At 40.7% G+C, this 17,828-nt stretch overlaps 1 protein-coding gene across 1 annotated transcript in view; it reads left to right on the forward strand.

The window, feature by feature from the left end:
- The window catches only part of EIF3E (eukaryotic translation initiation factor 3 subunit E), a 57,359-nt gene that overhangs the window by 24,965 nt on the left and 14,566 nt on the right, over window positions 1-17,828 (forward strand). Inside the window, exons 8-10 of the mRNA XM_006113017.4 lie at window positions 10,685-10,811; window positions 13,339-13,440; window positions 14,855-14,964. Of these exons, the coding sequence (XP_006113079.1) occupies window positions 10,685-10,811; window positions 13,339-13,440; window positions 14,855-14,964 (339 nt within the window). The remainder of the gene's footprint in view (window positions 1-10,684; window positions 10,812-13,338; window positions 13,441-14,854; window positions 14,965-17,828) is intronic.

Genomic DNA, 17,828 nt, shown 5'->3' on the forward strand with positions numbered 1-17,828 from the left:
TAGAATTATCTGAGTACCAAATAGATTGGGTGTATTTAGGGTAACATTCTTTTGAAGTTCTATGGAATGATGTAGTCCAGAGAACTGTTACATAACTTTATATTCTTTGAAATGAATATAAGCCAGAAGTGGGCTTGAGGGTAGAGGTGCAGGGTCTGAGCAGGAGAGAATGGAGGTTATGGAAGGGGGCAGGGGATTGGGGCACTTAACTGACACAGCTAGCAGGGCGGGGGGTAGGAAGGGTAGGAATATATGGTCAGTTTTCAGAAAGGAAAGAGGAGACTAGTGGTGTCTCCCAAGGGTCTGTCCTGGGATCAATCCTGTTCAATTTATTTATAAATTATCTAGAGAAAGGGGGTAAACAGTAAGGTGGCAAAATTTGCAGATGATCCTAAACTGCTCAAGATAGTTAAGACCAAAGTAGACTGTGAAGAGCTTCAAAAAGAGCTCACCAAACAAAGTGATTGGGCAACAAAATGGCAAATTAAATTTAATGTTGATAAACAGGGCTCGACAATCTATGTAATCTACTCGCCCCGGGCGAGTAGATTACAACCCAGAAGAGCCGAGTTTGGGCGATCTGCACATGCGCAGATCGCCGGACAGTGCAGCTGGCGAGTGGGGCTCGCCACGACTTAGCGAGCCCTGTTGATAAATGTAAAGTAATACACACTGGAAAAAATAATCCTTCCTATACGTACAATATGATGGGGACTAATTTCGCTACAGCTACTCGAGAGAGAGATCTTGGAGTCATTGTGGATAGTTCTCTGAAAACATCCACTCAGTGTGCAGTGGCAATCAGAAAAGCAAAAAAAATGAATGTTAGGAATCATTAAAAAAGGAATAGAGAATAAGACATAATACAGGCAGTCCCCGGGTTACGTACAAGATAGGGACTGTAGTTCTTAAGTTGAATCTGTATGTAAGTCGGAACTGGCGTCAGCCACTGCTGAAACTGATCAGTTTCAACCACGGCTGAATCTGGACGCCAGTTCTGTCTTACATACAGATTCAACTTAAGAAACCTAGGCATCCCCAAGTCAGCTGCTGCTGAAACTGATCAGCGGCTGATTCCAGGAAGTCTGGGGCAGAGCAACTCTGCCTCGGGCTTCCTGTAGTCAGCCGCTGGTCAGTTTCAGCAGCGGCTGACTTGCGGACGCCTGGGGCAGAGCAGCTGGGGTGCTGCTGGGTTGCTCCAGTAGCACGGCTCCTCGGCGCTACTGGAGCAACCCAGCAGCAGCCCAGCTGCTCTGCCTCAGGCGTCCTGATTCAGCCATTGCTGAAACTGACCAGCAGCGGCTGAATCAGGACTACTGGGGCAGAGCAGCTGGGGTGCTGCCGGGTTGGTCTGGAGCAGCGCTGCGGGACCAACCCGGCAGCCCCCAGCTGCTCTACCCCAGGGGTACAGGGGTAGGCAAGAAAAGCCTGGTCTGCTGGGGGGGGCACTAGCTGCACCACCCCCCCCCCAGCAGACCAGGGAGACGGGGGTGGCGGGACGCCCAAGTCCTCCACGGCTTTGCTCCCCATCTCCCTGGTCTACTGGTCAGACCTGGGAGACGCGGAGCAAAGCTGCAGAGCATGCGGGCAGCGGGACAGTCCAGGCGCGCCGCGCTGTCCCACTGCTGGCGTGCTCCGAGGCTTTGCTCCCCATCTCCCTGGTCTGCTGGTCAGACCAGGGAGACGGGGAGCAAAGCCTTGGAGCACGCCCGCAGCGGGACAGCCCCAGCCCCTTCGCGGCTTTGCAAAGCCTCGGGGGAAGCTGGCAGCGGGACAGCCCAGGCGCACCTGGGCTGCCCGGCTGCCTGAGCCCCTCCGCGGCTTTGCTCCGCGTCTTCCTGGTCTGCAGACCAGAGAGACGCGGAGCAGCTTTTCTCGCCCCGGAGTACACGGGCGGTGGGACCGCAAGGTCCCACAGTCCGTGTCCTCTGGGGTGAGAAAAGCCCTGTTTGTAACTGCGGAATAAGTCGGATCCGCGCAAGTCGGGGACTGCCTGTACCTTGTTGCCTCTATATAAAGCCATGGTACGCCCACATCTTGAATACTGCGTATAGATGTGGTTGCCTCATCTCAAAGATATATTGGCATTCTAAAAGGTTCAGAGAAGGGTAGCAAAAATGATTAGGGGTTTGGAACAGGTCCCATATGAAGAGAGATTAAAAAGACTTGGACTTCTCAGCTTAGAAAAAAGGAGACTAAGGAGGGGCTAAGATAGAGGTCTATAAAATCATGACTGATATGGAAAAATCTAATAAGGAAAAGTTATTTACTTGTTCCTATAATATAGGAACTAGGGGTCACCAAATGAAATTAATAGATAGCAGATTTAAAACAAGGAATTTTTTTTCATGCAGTGCACTGTCAGCCTGTGGGACTCTTTACTAGAGGATGTTGTGAACATTAGGACTTTAGCAGGGTTCAAAAAAAAGTTAAATTCATGGAGGTTAGGTCCATCAATGACTATTAGCCAGGATGGGTAGGAATGGTGCCCTTAGCCTCTGTTTGTCTGGAAATGGATGACAAGAGAGGGCTCATGTGATGATTACTTTTTGTGTTCACTCCCTCTGGGGCATCTGACATTGGCCACTATCAGCAGACAGGATAGTGGGCTAGATGGACCTTTGGTCTGACCTAGTATGTCTGTTCTTATGCACCTGGAAGCTGATGGGAACCCACTGGAGTGAATCAAGCAGAGGTGTAATGAGTTCACAAGGGCCTGTTTTTTTTTTTTTAAAGCTCATGGAGCAATGCATTCTGCAGTCCTTTACCTACTACTATCTCATTCTCTGAGGAGAAAACAAGGCAGCAGTTTTGTCAACCAGTCTAATGGATTGGTGAAACAATCTTTCTTAAATGTCTGTCAGTTACCGACTCTCCAAGTGTTGGGAGTATTGTTGATCCAGCAGGCCCTCCAAACCATTGCTCTATGGTACATCTAATTAACATTTTTTTTCTTAAATTTTCCCATCATTGTATCAGCAGTGGTAGCAATGGGGGGAGAACTAGTATAAACATACTGCCATTATTTTGGTCAGCATTTTAATCACCAGCTCTATGAAGGAGGTTCTATAGAGAGGGCTTTTTTGTAAACTTTCATTCTTGTGTATAGATTCTGGATTTAGTGGTTTGGGTGTTTAGTGTCTGGGATAATTAAATACGGTGTTGTCAACTAGTTTAACTCTAGGTGACTCATCCCAAACCCCCTTTTTTTTGGCCTAATCTAATCCATGACCATTAAATTAACCCTTTCACTCTCTAGATCAATGTGTTACCATCTCAAACAATTATAACAAAATTAAAATTGCAGATGATGATGCCCTGAAAAGTGTCATGTATTGGGCTTTATGGACAGCTGTCCACTCTGTACTGCAGACCCCTGACTTAACTTCTCTGATAGTCATTAAACAGCCATTACAGGCAGTCCCCGGGTTACGTACAAGATAGGGACTGTAGGTTTGTTCTTAAGTTGAATCTGTATGTAAGTCGGAACTGGCGTCCAGATTCAGCTGCTGCTGAAACTGATCAGTTTCAACAGCGGCTGAATCTGGACGCCAGTTCTGACTTACATACAGATTCAACTTAAGAACCCCAAGCATCCCCAAGTCAGCTGCTGCTGAAACTGATCAGCGGCTGATTCCAGGAAGCCCGGGGCAGAGCAACTCTGCCTCGGGCTTTCTGTAGTCAGCCCCTGGTCAGTTTCAGCAGCGGCTGACTTGGGGATGCCTGGGGCAGAGCAGCTGGGGTGCTGCTGGGTTGGTCCAGTAGCGCCGCTCCTCGGCGCTACTGGACCAACCCAGCAGCACCCAAGCTGCTCTGTCCTTGGGGGGGGGGGAGGAGGGGGCAAAGCAGAGCCAAGCCGCGGAGTGCGTGGTCAGCTGGCCGCGTGCTCCGTGGCTTGGCTCTGCTTTGCCCCCCCGTCCCCCTGGTCTGCAGACCAGGGGAACGGGGAGGCAAACCAGAGCCAAGCCGCGGAGCGCGTGGGCAGCGGACAGCCCTGTCCGCTGCCCGCGTGTTCCGCCGCTTTGCTTCCTCTCCCTGGTCTGCTGGAGACCAGGGAGAGGAAGGGCCCCGTTCATAACTGCAGATCTGACGTAAGTCGGATCCGCGTAACTCGGGGACTGCCTGTATATGGTAATATTTTTCAGTTACTACTGGTAGGAGGAGTTGTATAATAAAGTAATTGTATATGATGCTTTCAAATAGTTAACATTATTTTCATCTTTGACCTTGTGATTTCCAGTATTTATTGATGTTAGAGTAGTTTTTGTGAGGTTTTTTACTTACAAATATTAAAATAGAAATAGTCACCATAGTACTCGTGTTGGACCAAAATGTTTAAATTAATAATAATGTTGTATAGCCATTAAAAGAGACAAATAATGTAAAGAAATGAGACGAGATAAGGAAATATGTAAGATTCTCACAATTGTGAAGTTTCTAGTTTCACGCACTTATTAATCTAATAGAATGACAAACAAGCATTAAACAACAAGGGATAGTTAATTTAGGAAGAATTCCTAGTCTATGGATAACAGACACCTAATGAGTATCATATTTGCTCTTAAATATTAATGTAGAATGACAGTGCACTTTTTTAATTGGTTACATCATATGTACTGATAACATTGCCTGATTTCACTCTGAATTAAAAAATGGAGATAGCGTCTGCTTTTGAATCTCAAGATGTAAAACAATATCTAGGCTAAGTAAATAAATGCAATTAGAGATGAAACTCTGTCTGAGTGACTTAAATACAGGTGCTAATGAAAGAATGCATTTGTAATATAAGTCTTTTCTGAGTCAGAGCAGTGCAATCAATTTTTTTTACATAGCAATTGGATTTTTAATCCTTTTCCAGTGTAGCAGCATTATAAGAAATGGACTTAGTTTTCTAGAAAATTTTGCATTAACTCTTCTCATATGAAGTTCTTTGGGTTACAGGAGAATTTAAAGCTTTTCAGTTTGTTACATAGTAAAGCTTTTGGGTTTGTTACATAGTAAAAAGTAGTCTTGAATTAATTAATACTTTAAATCTTTAAACCTGATTGAGGACCAATAAAGTATAATTAAAATGCTGCTTAGAAATGACAGCTGCACATCAAAAGCTTTTTTTATAAGAAGTAATTTCTGTCTTTGAGCCTCAAGTTTCTGAACATCTGTTTGCAAGTCATTTTTGTAAACAAAAAATAACAAGACACTCTCAAATTGTCACACTGAAGGCATTAAACTCATTATGCTTGTTCTCCTGACTTTGGGTGGGTGTCTTACACATGAGTGCTTGATGAGAATGGTATCGTTTTCAAAGCTCTAAATATTTAGGTGTTTTGATCTTATTTATATAATTTTATTGATTGAACGGTGACCCGCAAAAATTAAAACAAGAAATTGCTGTGCCTTTGCTAATATTTACTCACTTTCCCTAATAGCAAAGGCGCACCAGAACATCATTTAAAAAAAATCTTATTTTAAAGAATCTATTCACAGGCTTAGATGCTATGGTTGGCCAGCCTTCCTTTCTAATATGATGCATTCATCCTCACACCAGTCTGTTGACAGTGCTTTCTTAAAAACTCATATGCTTTATTACAAATAGCATCTAAAATTACTATAACTGAAAGACTAGATAATAGTTTACATTATTTTCCAATTTTACTTTATTTGGTAGAGCTTTGAGCTTAGTTACTTCCATGCTTTTCTCTGGATGTTCAGATCTAAGTTGTTTTAAAATGTGTTAAAGTTTATTAATTTAGTTATATAGAAGTTTTACTTGTTTGCTTTCCAACAATGGATATACCTCTTGACTGAATGGGGTGGGAGGAGACGAGGGATAGCTCAGTGGTTTGAGCATTGGCCTGCTAAATCCAGGATTGAGAGTTTAATCCTTGTGGAGGCCATTTAGGAAGATGGGGCAAAAATTTTTCAGGGATGGTACTTGATCCTGCTGTGAAGGCAGGGGACTAGACTCAATGACCTTTCAACGTCCCTTCCAGTTCTAGGAGATAGGCAATCTCCATTAATTTAATTTTATGTGTATATTGTCCTGGTGGGAATTACAGGTCGAACCTCCCAAATCTGGGACTCTTTTGTCTGGCAACATCCATGATCTGGCAGGGCCACAGATGTTGCTGGATCAAAGATCCCAGGAGGCCGGAGTGGGAGCAAGCTGGAGAAAGCAGGGCTGGGGAGCCCTGGCAGGACCAGAAATGGTTGGGCCAGATGGTAGCTGGGGAACATCTGACATCAACAGGACCAAGTGGATTGGGAGCCCCAGCCAGGAATCCACGCTGACAGCGGGGCAGGGGTGGCTGTGTGGCACTGGCCAAAGAACCCTCTTGACTCAGGAATCGCCCATTGGCTGCAAGGCTGGCAGTGGTCTGGTGGCCCTGGAACGGAACCCCAGGAACTCTTGTGGCAGCCAGGCAGTCTGGAACCCGGGGAACTCTGGTGACAGCGAGTAGCATCAGAGTGGGAGCCCTAGCCTTTGGAGCCTGGGAGTGGGGCAGCCAGCAGAGGAGAATTGACCTCCCCTGGTCGGCAAACTCCGTGGTTGAGGGTGCTGGATCAGGAAGGTCTAACCTGCAATTAATATGTTAGTTTAGTTGGGGAAACACTTTTTTTTTTGAGAGAGAGAAAACTGGGTGGATGTTCATATTTTCATAAATATTAAAGTATATTTAAAAGTCTTTTTGAGGCTAAAAATTAAGAACAAAGAAAAATATCAGGAGTCTTGGGTTATTGAATTTCAGAAATTTCTGGAATGTGTACAGTTGATTTAATAAAGAGATTTTGTGTTATACTATATAACTCTCACCCTAATTTTCATTTTTGAAAAGTGCTGATTTTTCTTCAGCTTGTTTCTTAGGCCCAGTCTACACTAGAAAATTAGCTCAGTACAACTAGGTTGCTCAGGGCCCTGAGCTGTGTAGTTAGGCTGACCTAAGTGCCTATGGAGACATTGCTAAGTTGACAGAAGACTCCCTCCATCAGTTATTTCTGCTTGGGGTTGTGAATTAGTTATGCTGTCAGGAGAATATTTCTTGTTAGTACAGTTGATATGTGTCTTGAAGTACTACAGCTGTGCTACTATAGCATTTTAAGCATGGGCAGGCCCTTATTCTGACCATTGTAAATGTTAGCTTCAGGGTGTAGCCGTGTTAGTCAGTACAGGATAAACTTAAAAAACAAAAACTGGTCTGATAGCTCTTTATAGACTAACAAAACATGTAGATAGTATCATGAGCTTTCGTGGTCACAGTCCACCTCTCTGATCAACTGAAGACGTGGGCTGTACCCACGAAAGCTCATGATACCATCTATATCAGTGTTTCTTAAACTTTTTGAGACCATGGAACATCAAACAATAATATTTTTTTTTTATTCGGAACACTTAGGCTCCATCTAGACTGCAAGCCTCTTTCGAAAGAGGCTTTTCCGAAAGATACTTTCGAAAAAACATCTTTCGAAAAAGGATCCAGACTACAACCAGTACTTTCGAAAAAGCAAGCCGCTTTTTCGAAAGAGAATACCCAAGCAGTCTGGATGCTCTCTTTCGAAAAAGCACAGTTTGCATTACATAGTGCCTTTTTTCGAAAGAGCACTTTCGAAAAAAGGCATTCTTCCTCATAAAACAAGGTTTTCCATGGTCGAAAAAACTGCCGTGTTCTTTCGATTTACTTTTGAAAGAATACGGCAGCAGTCTAGATGCAGGGGAAGTTTTTTTTTTCGAAAAGGCTACTTTTTTCGAAAAAACCCTGTAGTCTAGACACACCCCCGGGATTACCAGATGGTTTCTTAAAAAGCAGCAGCAGCACTGGGGAAAATTTGTTAAGGGTACAGAAAGTGCGGGGAGGGGGGAGTAACCAGGGCGACCTCAGGAGGTCAGGCCGAAATGCAGTCACAGCCCCATTCATTGCTGCGTGTCCCAAGCAGGCTTCTGTCAGCCACCAAGAAAAGCGGAAAAACTTCCTTAATTAGAAAATACCCTAGGAACACCTATGACAATTTTCTTCAAAAAAAAAAAATTGTTGTCACAAAAGAAAAACCCCAAAGAAGTAACACAAACAAAGAAGAGGTCGCAGCACACCTGCGAGTTGTTCACGGAACACCAGTGTTCCATGGGACATAACCACTGATCTATGTTTTGTTAGTCTAGTGCTACCAGACCAGTTTTAGTTTACACTGTAAATGTGAAAGCTACTGGTGAATGGGTGTTAAATTCATACTCTGGTGTGTGGTGAGTGTTTGTTTTACTTACTTTGTTCAATTTTAGGGAAGCTAGTCGAATGGGCTGATATAACGAACTGTTTTTAGTATGTATATCCTGTCAAGAGGTGAAACATAGGAAGGTAGCTCAGATATGTGTTCATCCCTAAAAATGCTCAACATGCCTTCAGCTTCAAAATAAAATGTATAATTGAATGAAATGTTGACATGGCAGAGCAGAACATTGGGATTAGTCCTGCAAGTGAGACATTTTTTGATACACTTGTTTAAAAAAAAGTTGTCATTATGATTTGGTCTTCCAGGTTTCGTGCAGCTCTTAAAAGCCACTTGATTTAAGTCTGAATTTTTCAACCCCAGAGAATCAGAGAAGTGGTAACTCATTGCCTTCATTGTAGCATAAAATTAACAAATTACTTAAATTGCTTAACTACTCTGCTCTGGATATATTTATGTTGAAAGATTTAAGCTCGACCTCTAGTTACTAATAAAGAAATACAGGAAAAGTTAAAGGCAGAACTAAAAATCACTATTAATAGTGATGCAAAATGACCCAATAATGTCTATAAATATTTGTGCAGGGAAAAAACTGTGTTTCTAATATAGTGTCTTCTGCTCTAGATATGAAAACAGGGACTCAAAATTTTTGTGTCCAGGTTGCTGCATTCCAAGAGTTGAAAGAAAAATATTTCTGTTAAGTTTTTGTACCCATTCTCTTGGAATTTGATAATTTCTGCCATTTGATCAGACAAATAAAATGAAAATGTTACTGGGTCAGTCACCCGTAACTTTGAATTGGTAGTAAAAACTAGCGATCTTAAGATATACTTAAGATATACTTAAGATACACTGTAAGTACTTGTTCCACGAGGAGTAACGGTATTTTGAATTAGCCTAATTCGAACTACCTACTCCATGCCGCGTGTAGCCGCGGGCACGGCGTCCGCACTAACGGGGATTTAAAAATGGCGGCGCCCGGCAAGATGCAAATGAAGTCCGGGATATTTAAATCCCGGGCTTCATTTGCAACTTCGAATGACTACATTAACCACCCTAGTTCAAACTAGAGTGGTAGTGTAGACACACCATATATGGTAGCCCAGTGTCTGAGAGTCTGTAACGTTGAAATGCTGGATGTTCCCTATGGGAGGTGCTGTTTCTGAAATGCTGGATGTTCACTCCGAGGGGCCCATGCTGCATGGGGAGTGCGGGGCCCAAACGGCCGCTTGCTCCCACGTGGTGGCCTGGCTGAGCAGCGCAGAAGTCAGCTGAGCGCCACAGCAGGAGGGGAAGGGGGCGGGGTGGTGATGTGCGGCGTGACAGTGGCTCCAGGCCCTGCCGTCTGGCCATGAATGTCATCACCCCGCCCCCTTTGCCTTCCGCCATGGCACACGGCTGACTTCTGCACCGCTCAGCCGGGCCATCGCATAGGAGCAAGTGGGGCAAGCAGCCGCTTGGGCTCCACGCTCCGCCTGCAGCGCGGGGAGTGTAGAGCCCAAAAGGCCATTTGGACTTTGCGGTACCCCGAGCGAGAGGCAAGAGGGGGAGGAGAGCTGAGAGCGAGAAGGGGGGGAGGCAGTAGGAGAGGAGAGAGAGGGAGAGGGAGATGAAACGAAATGAAACAAGAGACCGGAGGCTCAGGAGAGAAGACCGACGTGGAGGAGAGACCTGAAAATCCCGTCTTATGACGGGTTAATTGGCTAGTATAAAAAGTTTTGGAGGAGCTATAAATTCAAGTTGTCACGCTACTGTGTTTTATTGGAGTTCTAATTTGATTTGATGATAAAACTGAAACTACTTAAGAGTGTTGAAAATCAAGAAGATGGAGCCCTTTTAAAACACTGGCCAACATGAGTGATCTCGATTATTGAACGTAATAGGATGAGCCCAAAACAGAAATAGATTGAAAAATGTTGGTGTTCAGTTGATGCACCATAATGATGGAAAAATAAGGAAGAATCAGAAGATAAAATCTAGTATGTTATTGATTTGAGATTGACTTCGGCAAAACTTCATAGGTTCATAAAAACAAATGAGTAAATGTGTACTGATGTAAAAGGGTAAATAAGTAGTAGGCTTAACTAGTTTAATAGAATGGGAATTTATTGTGGGTTTTTTTGGAGTTTACTTGTTTTGGGGATAATCACATGTTATGCTGGATTATTTTCATTTTATAAACCCCTTCTGTGATTTTATTCACTGGGTGTATGGGTTCAGAAAAATTTCAAACCTTATATGGTCACAATATGAAATGAAGTCCAATTTTACATAATTCTCTGAAAACGTAACTAACCACTTTTGTTGACCTAAATAATAAAAACAAAGTTTAGTTATTGGTATATTTACACATGTATGAAATAGTATGGCATTATATAAAGTGGTCAGCTGTTTTTATCTTCTAATCATACTTCACCATTAAAGTTAATTATTAAATATATAAAAATAAGTGGAATATTTTCTTCAGGTATCTTAATGCAATACAGACTATGTGCCCCCATATCCTTCGATATCTGACTACAGCAGTCATAACAAACAAGGATGTTCGAAAACGTAGGCAAGTGCTGAAAGATTTAGTCAAGGTTATCCAGCAGGTAAGATATAAACCCCCTTTTTATATATAACATCATACTATAAAATATTTTTCAGTTTTAAGTTTCTCATGGTGTGTACATTTTTCTGATAATACACTTGAATCCTGAGCTTTACTTTTTACTGTTTCCAGTGCACCTCTTTTTCTTCATAGGATCTATATTCTCTTTAAAAACTATGTGGTCTGAACTATAAGAGGAGAGAATTATATTGTACAACAGCTCCTGTTAAGTTAAAAGGAAACCTTGTTTGCCCTACAAGTTTGGTTGAACATTGAAGCCTGATCTATACTAAAACCTTGGATAAGTCCAGCTATCTCACTCAGGGATGTAAAGAAACCCACACCTATAAGCAGTGTAGTTTATCTAACACCAGAGAATTAGTTTATGAAAGAATCAAGATGCTTACTGAAGAAATATTATGATTCATTGTTGGAGTCTTTTGTGTTTTTCATATGAAAGATGCCACCTCAAATCCACATGATTTATTGTTAAGCCTTTGTCTTTTAGACATATTTGAAAATAATAAATATGATTAATAGTTGTGCTACACATGTCTATTAAAACATGCGTAGAGGCATATAACTGATTTTTCTAAATCAAACATAAGCTTACTTAACTGCAAAACAAAATGTAGAAATTGAAATATTAGTATAAATTTTCAAAAGATCTGATATTAGTGTCTAAAGAAGTTAATGTATAGCATTAACATTTCAAATTCATAGAAATTAAGAACTACTAACTTGAGTTTCTGTACATTTGAAATCTTGATGCAGTAATGTAAGACATCAAGAAATGAAGCAATAGGATCAGCACTGAATTTTAAAAACATTAAGAATTCTTAAACATTTTGCTTCAAACAATATATGCATGAAAATTTTTATCAATATTTCTTATCAAATTGCATAAAAATTGGTTGAAGCAAAATACATTGCTCAAACATATTTAACAAACCAAATATAGGAGGCTACATAATGAAGCCTCTCAATACTTGTTCAGAGACTCTCTTCCAGCAATTTATGATGCTAAGTCACTTTTGTATTTATAATATTAGCTTTTAAATAATACTTTTCATATGTAGATTTCAAAGTAGTTATCTTACTTGGACAGATGGTAGAGAACTCTAACTGGAGGGCTACATTTGGCAGTTATAATATTAGCAGAAACTGCTATATTGGCCTCCAGCTGTTATATTACCTTAAATTGCACTGCCACAGGTAAAGTCCTGCAAATCCACCAATACCCATGGTTCGTTTTGTAGATATGGAGGCAGATACAAATTTTGTATCTAGAACCCTGCAGATTTGCAGACAGACAGCTTATATCTGTGGGTATCTGCAGATGTGGATATCCGCAGCTTGTTTTTTGCAGATACAAATTTTGCATCCATGCAGGGCTCTAACCACCAGACTCTAGGCGTTGCTGGTTACATGATGGTCATCAATAAATGGATTAACAAATGTAGTGCTTCACAAGATTTAATAGTTGCAAAACTGAATTGTGAATGAGGAAAATGTATGATTTATTACATCCAGTATTGAGAATAAGTAGCTTCCTTTCAAAGAAGGGAAAAGTTATTCAGATAGTATCACAAGTTGTACATTTTGGATACTCTCACTAGGCAAATTGCGTATCTTATTTTGATTGTTTCGAAATAGTCTATTTTGAAATTTGGCACGTCTACACAGTGCCAAATTTAGAAATAACACACAATTTCGAGACATCCCTTATCCCTCGTGCAACGAGGTTTACAGGGATGCCAGAAATGGCGTGTCTGCTATATACCTCTGGTATCCCGAAATAGCATTGCAGTGTAGACGTACCCTCACTTATTACAGACAACTGGTGGTTTATCTTAAGTATCACTTTTGAAGTAAACTAGTTCCGGGGTGCCTTTCAGTGTTAAAAAATAAACTTTTTATTTCATAATTTAATTATGAGCTTTATGGATTTAATTTCAGGTCTGTTGTTATCAGTTGATCTCCTTAAGGACATTTTTTTCATAGTAATTAATATTTAGCTTACAAAATACAAAATGGTTTTGATTGACTCTTGCGTACCACATCTTTATAAAATGGGAGATCATTCCTAATCAAATATCCCTATCAGACTGTGGTATGGTATGAAAATACAGCAGATTCAGATTTGTCCTTGAATTTAAATTTTGAAGAAATAAGGCATTTGGAAATGAAACAAAACACAATGTCTTTTAGTGAACATTTCAACTGCAGTATTTCCCACCCAAATATTATAGCTCTAGTAGTGAAATTCATTAATTTTCATTGTCTAATGTGTAAATTTTGCAAAATATAAAGCATCAGTAGGAATAGTTCTTTCATTTCTAGTAACCTTAGGTGATAGTTTAAATTAACTAACTTTTAATAAGATGTTTAAATATTTCACCTACCTGGAGATAAACTGGAAATGGTTCATGCTGGTTCATTTAAGAAATGTGTAAAAAAAAAAAAAATTTGAGTATTACGAAGTACTATTTCTTGAAATATCAAATGTTCTTGAATCACTTTGACAGGAATCATACACCTACCAAGATCCTATTACAGAATTTGTAGAATGCTTGTATGTTAATTTTGACTTCGATGGTGCCCAGAAAAAACTGAGAGAGTGTGAAGCGGTAAGATTTTTAACTTCTGTAAACTTAACAAGTTTTTAAGTTTCAGATATTGGCAACATATACCAAGTATGGTCTTTAAAAAATTATTTCAGTGAATCTGGTGGTAAATAATATTTAATCTTTTTTTAAAATGAAAAGTCCTCTGACTTCTTTGGACTCCCCTTTTTATTCTTTGTCACTTTCTGAAGCAGTTAGCACAGATACAGCTATTTTTGTCATGGGGTGAGAGTCCATCCAGGTAGTACAGGGTGAGAGAAACATGGGCTCGCCTCTGAGAGAAGCTAGTACCCCTATAGCCCCATGTATATTTAGGTACTCTGGTAAGAATGTTTGCTTTCCATAATCAAGGAATGATTTTCTTTCTAAAGCTTTTGTATATGTATGGGAAATGTTTTTGCCCTGGGTTTGGGTAAAGATAATTGTGAAGTTAACTAAAACTAGCTAACATTTTCTTGAACACCACTGTCCTGGCAAAATAAAGGAAGACTTATGTTTAATGTTAATTAGAAATGTTCTATAAATATTTTAAGCCAGTGCAGTTTTCAATTTATAAACAGAGCCTCCTTAATAGGTGGAGAGGCTTAGATAATAGCAACCACACAAGTGATGTATTGTCAGGTGAGTTTATCAGAAAAAACTATACTGCTAAGCTCGGTCAGAAATCTGTGATGGCTGCAGAGAAAAGATTGGGTGTGAGCTTTTCACCTGTAATTACCATCTTTATGAAAATAATAACCAAAAGTTCTTAAGTTGGCAATTTCCATGCTGAAAAGCTCTGAGTCATATGACTGAAATATACAAGGGCAGTGAAATTTTCTATTACTTGTGTCTGTGCAAATAGATCATCTCTGTTGATTAGTGATTTGATTTGCTTTTCCACTAGCTTAATATGGAAGTATGTTATACTTCTGTAATTCTTGTGCTTCATAGTATGGGGCATACTTTCACATATACTAAGGTTCTTGCAAAACAGTAAACTATATTGTTAGTAGAAGTAACTGAAGCAGATTATTTATAGATCAGAAATGTCACTGTAATGAATCATTTGTGATTGGGTCTACAGTTCTAAAACTTGGGCTACTTTATAATAGCATAGTTGTTCATACTTTAAAATAAGTGGATACTGAGTCTGTAACAGTACTTTCTTACTTTACATTTTCCTCCAGACTTGGTATTAGTAATTATTATGTTTAGCTGCAAAAAATTTGGTTTTAGAATTTTACGTTTTAAAAACTTGTGTGCTAATTTGTAAAGCTTTGGATATATATTAAAATGTTGCAGAAACTGTTTCAGAAGACACCAGTGACTGGTTTTAGTGAGGTTATGTATACTGAATCTATGAACAGACCATATAAGTATGTTTTTTATAGATATTGTTTTTATTTCATTATTCCCTTATTCCCTATTTTCACAGGTGCTTGTGAATGACTTCTTCTTGGTGGCATGTCTTGAAGACTTCATTGAGAATGCTCGTCTTTTTATATTTGAGACCTTCTGTCGTATTCATCAGTGTATCAGCATTAGGTGAGAAAACCATAAACATATGCAGTAGTGAACTTAAAATTTAGCCCATTAATTTTAGGACTGTCAGGGTACGTCTACACTACCCCGCTAGTTCGAACTAGCGGGGTAATGTATGCATACCGAACTTGCTAATGAAGCCCGGGATTTGAATTTCCCGGGCTTCATTAGCATAAAGCCGGTGCCGCCATTTTTAAAAGCCGGCTAGTGCGAACCCCGTGCCGCGCGGCTACACGCGGCACGGGCTAGATAGTTCGGACTAGCTAGCTATTCCGAACTATCTGTACGCCTCGTGGAATGAGGTGTACAGATAGTTCGGAGTAGCTAGCTAGTCCGAACTATCTAGCCCGTGCCGCGTGTAGCTGCGCGGCACGGGGTTCGCACTAGCCGGCTTTTAAAAATGGCGGCGCCGGCTTTATGCTAATGAAGCCCGGGAAATTCAAATCCCGGGCTTCATTAGCAAGTTCGGTATGCATACATTACCCCGCTAGTTCGAACTAGCGGGGTAGTGTAGACGTACCCTCAGGTAATTAACAGTTTTAATCGTGATTAATTGTGTGCAACTCCCCTTTGAAACTGCGCAGCAGCATTTCAATGGGACAGTGCTGCATGGAGCCCGGGGTCAGCTGGGGTCCCCACCTGACCCCAGGTTCCATGCAGCACTGCCTCTTTAAAGCACCAGAGCGGTGCTTCAAAGGGGCAGCGCAAGTGGAGCTGGGCATCAGCTGGAGTCCCCAGCTGATCCCCGACTCTGCTTGCGCTGCCCCTTTGAAGTGCTATTCCGGCACCTTTAAAGAGGCAGCACAGCATTAATGCCTACGATTAACGTGTTAATTTTTTTAATGCACTAATCCTGTCAATTGACAGCCCTAATTGATTTATATTTTAGGGAATTGAGATCCGTTTATGCTCCAGTAATAGTCCCATGTTATCAGAGAAAAGGAAACACATTATTAAAAATAAATACTAATGGAATGATTCACTTGTGATTTGTAATAGGTTTTGCATATATATAAAAAGTAGAAGATTCAACTGGCATAGCATGGGTCCTTAAGTCAATTAATAAAGTAAAATGGTGGGTTACTCCTGGACTCAGGTTTCGTGTATCTAGTGATTCTGTTTCTCTTTTTTTGTATGGCTTCATAAGAAGAAATCCCATTCCAGACACATTCCATTTTCCTTGTACAACCACACCATTACCTTGCTTTAAGTTTAAGAAGAAGCTGTATACCAAATTTGGTGGTCCCAGCTCTTACAATTTAGGTGAAGTTCTTGGACGGACAGACAAACTCAAATATATAGTAGATATTTATATTTCCCTGTTTTATATAAATTTATATTTAAAAAACCTCCTTTAAAGATGACCTTTGCCTAAAGGTAAATACTTTTTTTGGAAGTATGGATACTTTCAGCGCCCATATTGAACTGGTAAGGCTGGCAGCTTTACTAGAATAAACTTGATGTGAAAGTCATTGAATAAAAGTTAATCATTCTTTGTATTTTTTTAAGATAAAATGTTAAAATTTTTTAGAAGTCTAGGTACATACAGAATAAACTTTTTTTCTCAGTTTGTTGTGGAAGAGGCAGGAATATGGAGGAGGGGGTAAGGGAACTGCTGAGCTAATTTGGGAGACCCCCCAGGAAGCTATGCTTCTTAGCATCACCATTGAAATACAGGCAGTCCCCAGGTTACGTACAAGATAGGGACTGTAGGTTTGTTCTTAAGTTGAATTTGTATGTAAGTCGGAACTGGTACGTATTGTAGGGGAAACTCTAGCCAAACATTTCTCCAGAGCTCAGTTTTATTCCCCCACACCTCACTTCCCTCAGTCCTTTATTCTCAAACTGAGGTGTCTGCTGAGAAAAGCCGCTCCGTGTCTCCCTGGTCTGCTAGGGGGGGAGGAGGGGGGTCGCTAGCTTCGCGTCTCCCTGGTGTGCTGGGGGGAAGCAGCTAGTGCGAGGTTGCCTCACCCCGTTTGTAAGTAGGGATCCGATGTAAGTCGGATCCATGTAACCCGGGGACTGCCTGTATTGGAGAAATATAGTGTCTGAGCTGCTGACTGTCTTCACTTCCCTATGTACATATACATTCTGCCGAGCTTTTTATTGGTTCATTTAATGGAATCTTTGTTTTTGGCATTTGGAGGCATTAATACCTTGGAACTATATTTCCCATACTCTATTATGATTACAGCAACTTCTTTCATAGCAAAACAGATTGGTTTATTTCAGCACAGTTCTGGTAGAGCTGGTTGATCTTTATTTAGTTTATTGTTAAGTAGATTGTAGTACTGAGCTATTGGAGTTTTATTATAAGAAAAATTACTAAACCTTCTTGCCACCATCAGCAACGTTACATATTGTATCAATTGTATAATCTTTTTTGAAGGTCTCAAGTGACATTAGAATCTCTATCACACTCTTGGTTTGAGTTTAATCTTGGACCTACCTGGTAAACTCTCCTAGCTGCTGTTAAGGCAGAAGGCTGGGGTTAAACATTGTTGTGACCAGGTCGTGGGCGATAAGGTAAAGTTGTTGTGTAGTTGCAACCTAATGATATATCCCATAATTCTTTTACGTTCTAGGTAGTCCGAGGCCTTTGAACATGTTGGGCTTTTTAGTGGGGGCAGAGGAATGGAAGGGCAGCTCAAGCTGAGCCTTGTTTGAATACTCAGCTTCAGATGAAGACAGAATATGGAAGTGATATTTAAGCATTTATCCCAGAATAGACTTCTGCTTCCTTTTGTGTCACATTGTTAAAGAAACAATTAAGATCTTTAACTTCAACAGAGATAGAACCTACCCAAAGGCTTTTTAGTAGGTTTTGAAGTCAGCAAAAAGTTTTCCTGTTCCTACATTTATAGTAG

The sequence above is a fragment of the Pelodiscus sinensis genome, chromosome 2, assembly GCF_049634645.1.
Source record: "Pelodiscus sinensis isolate JC-2024 chromosome 2, ASM4963464v1, whole genome shotgun sequence".
Classification (NCBI taxonomy): Eukaryota; Metazoa; Chordata; order Testudines; family Trionychidae; genus Pelodiscus; species Pelodiscus sinensis.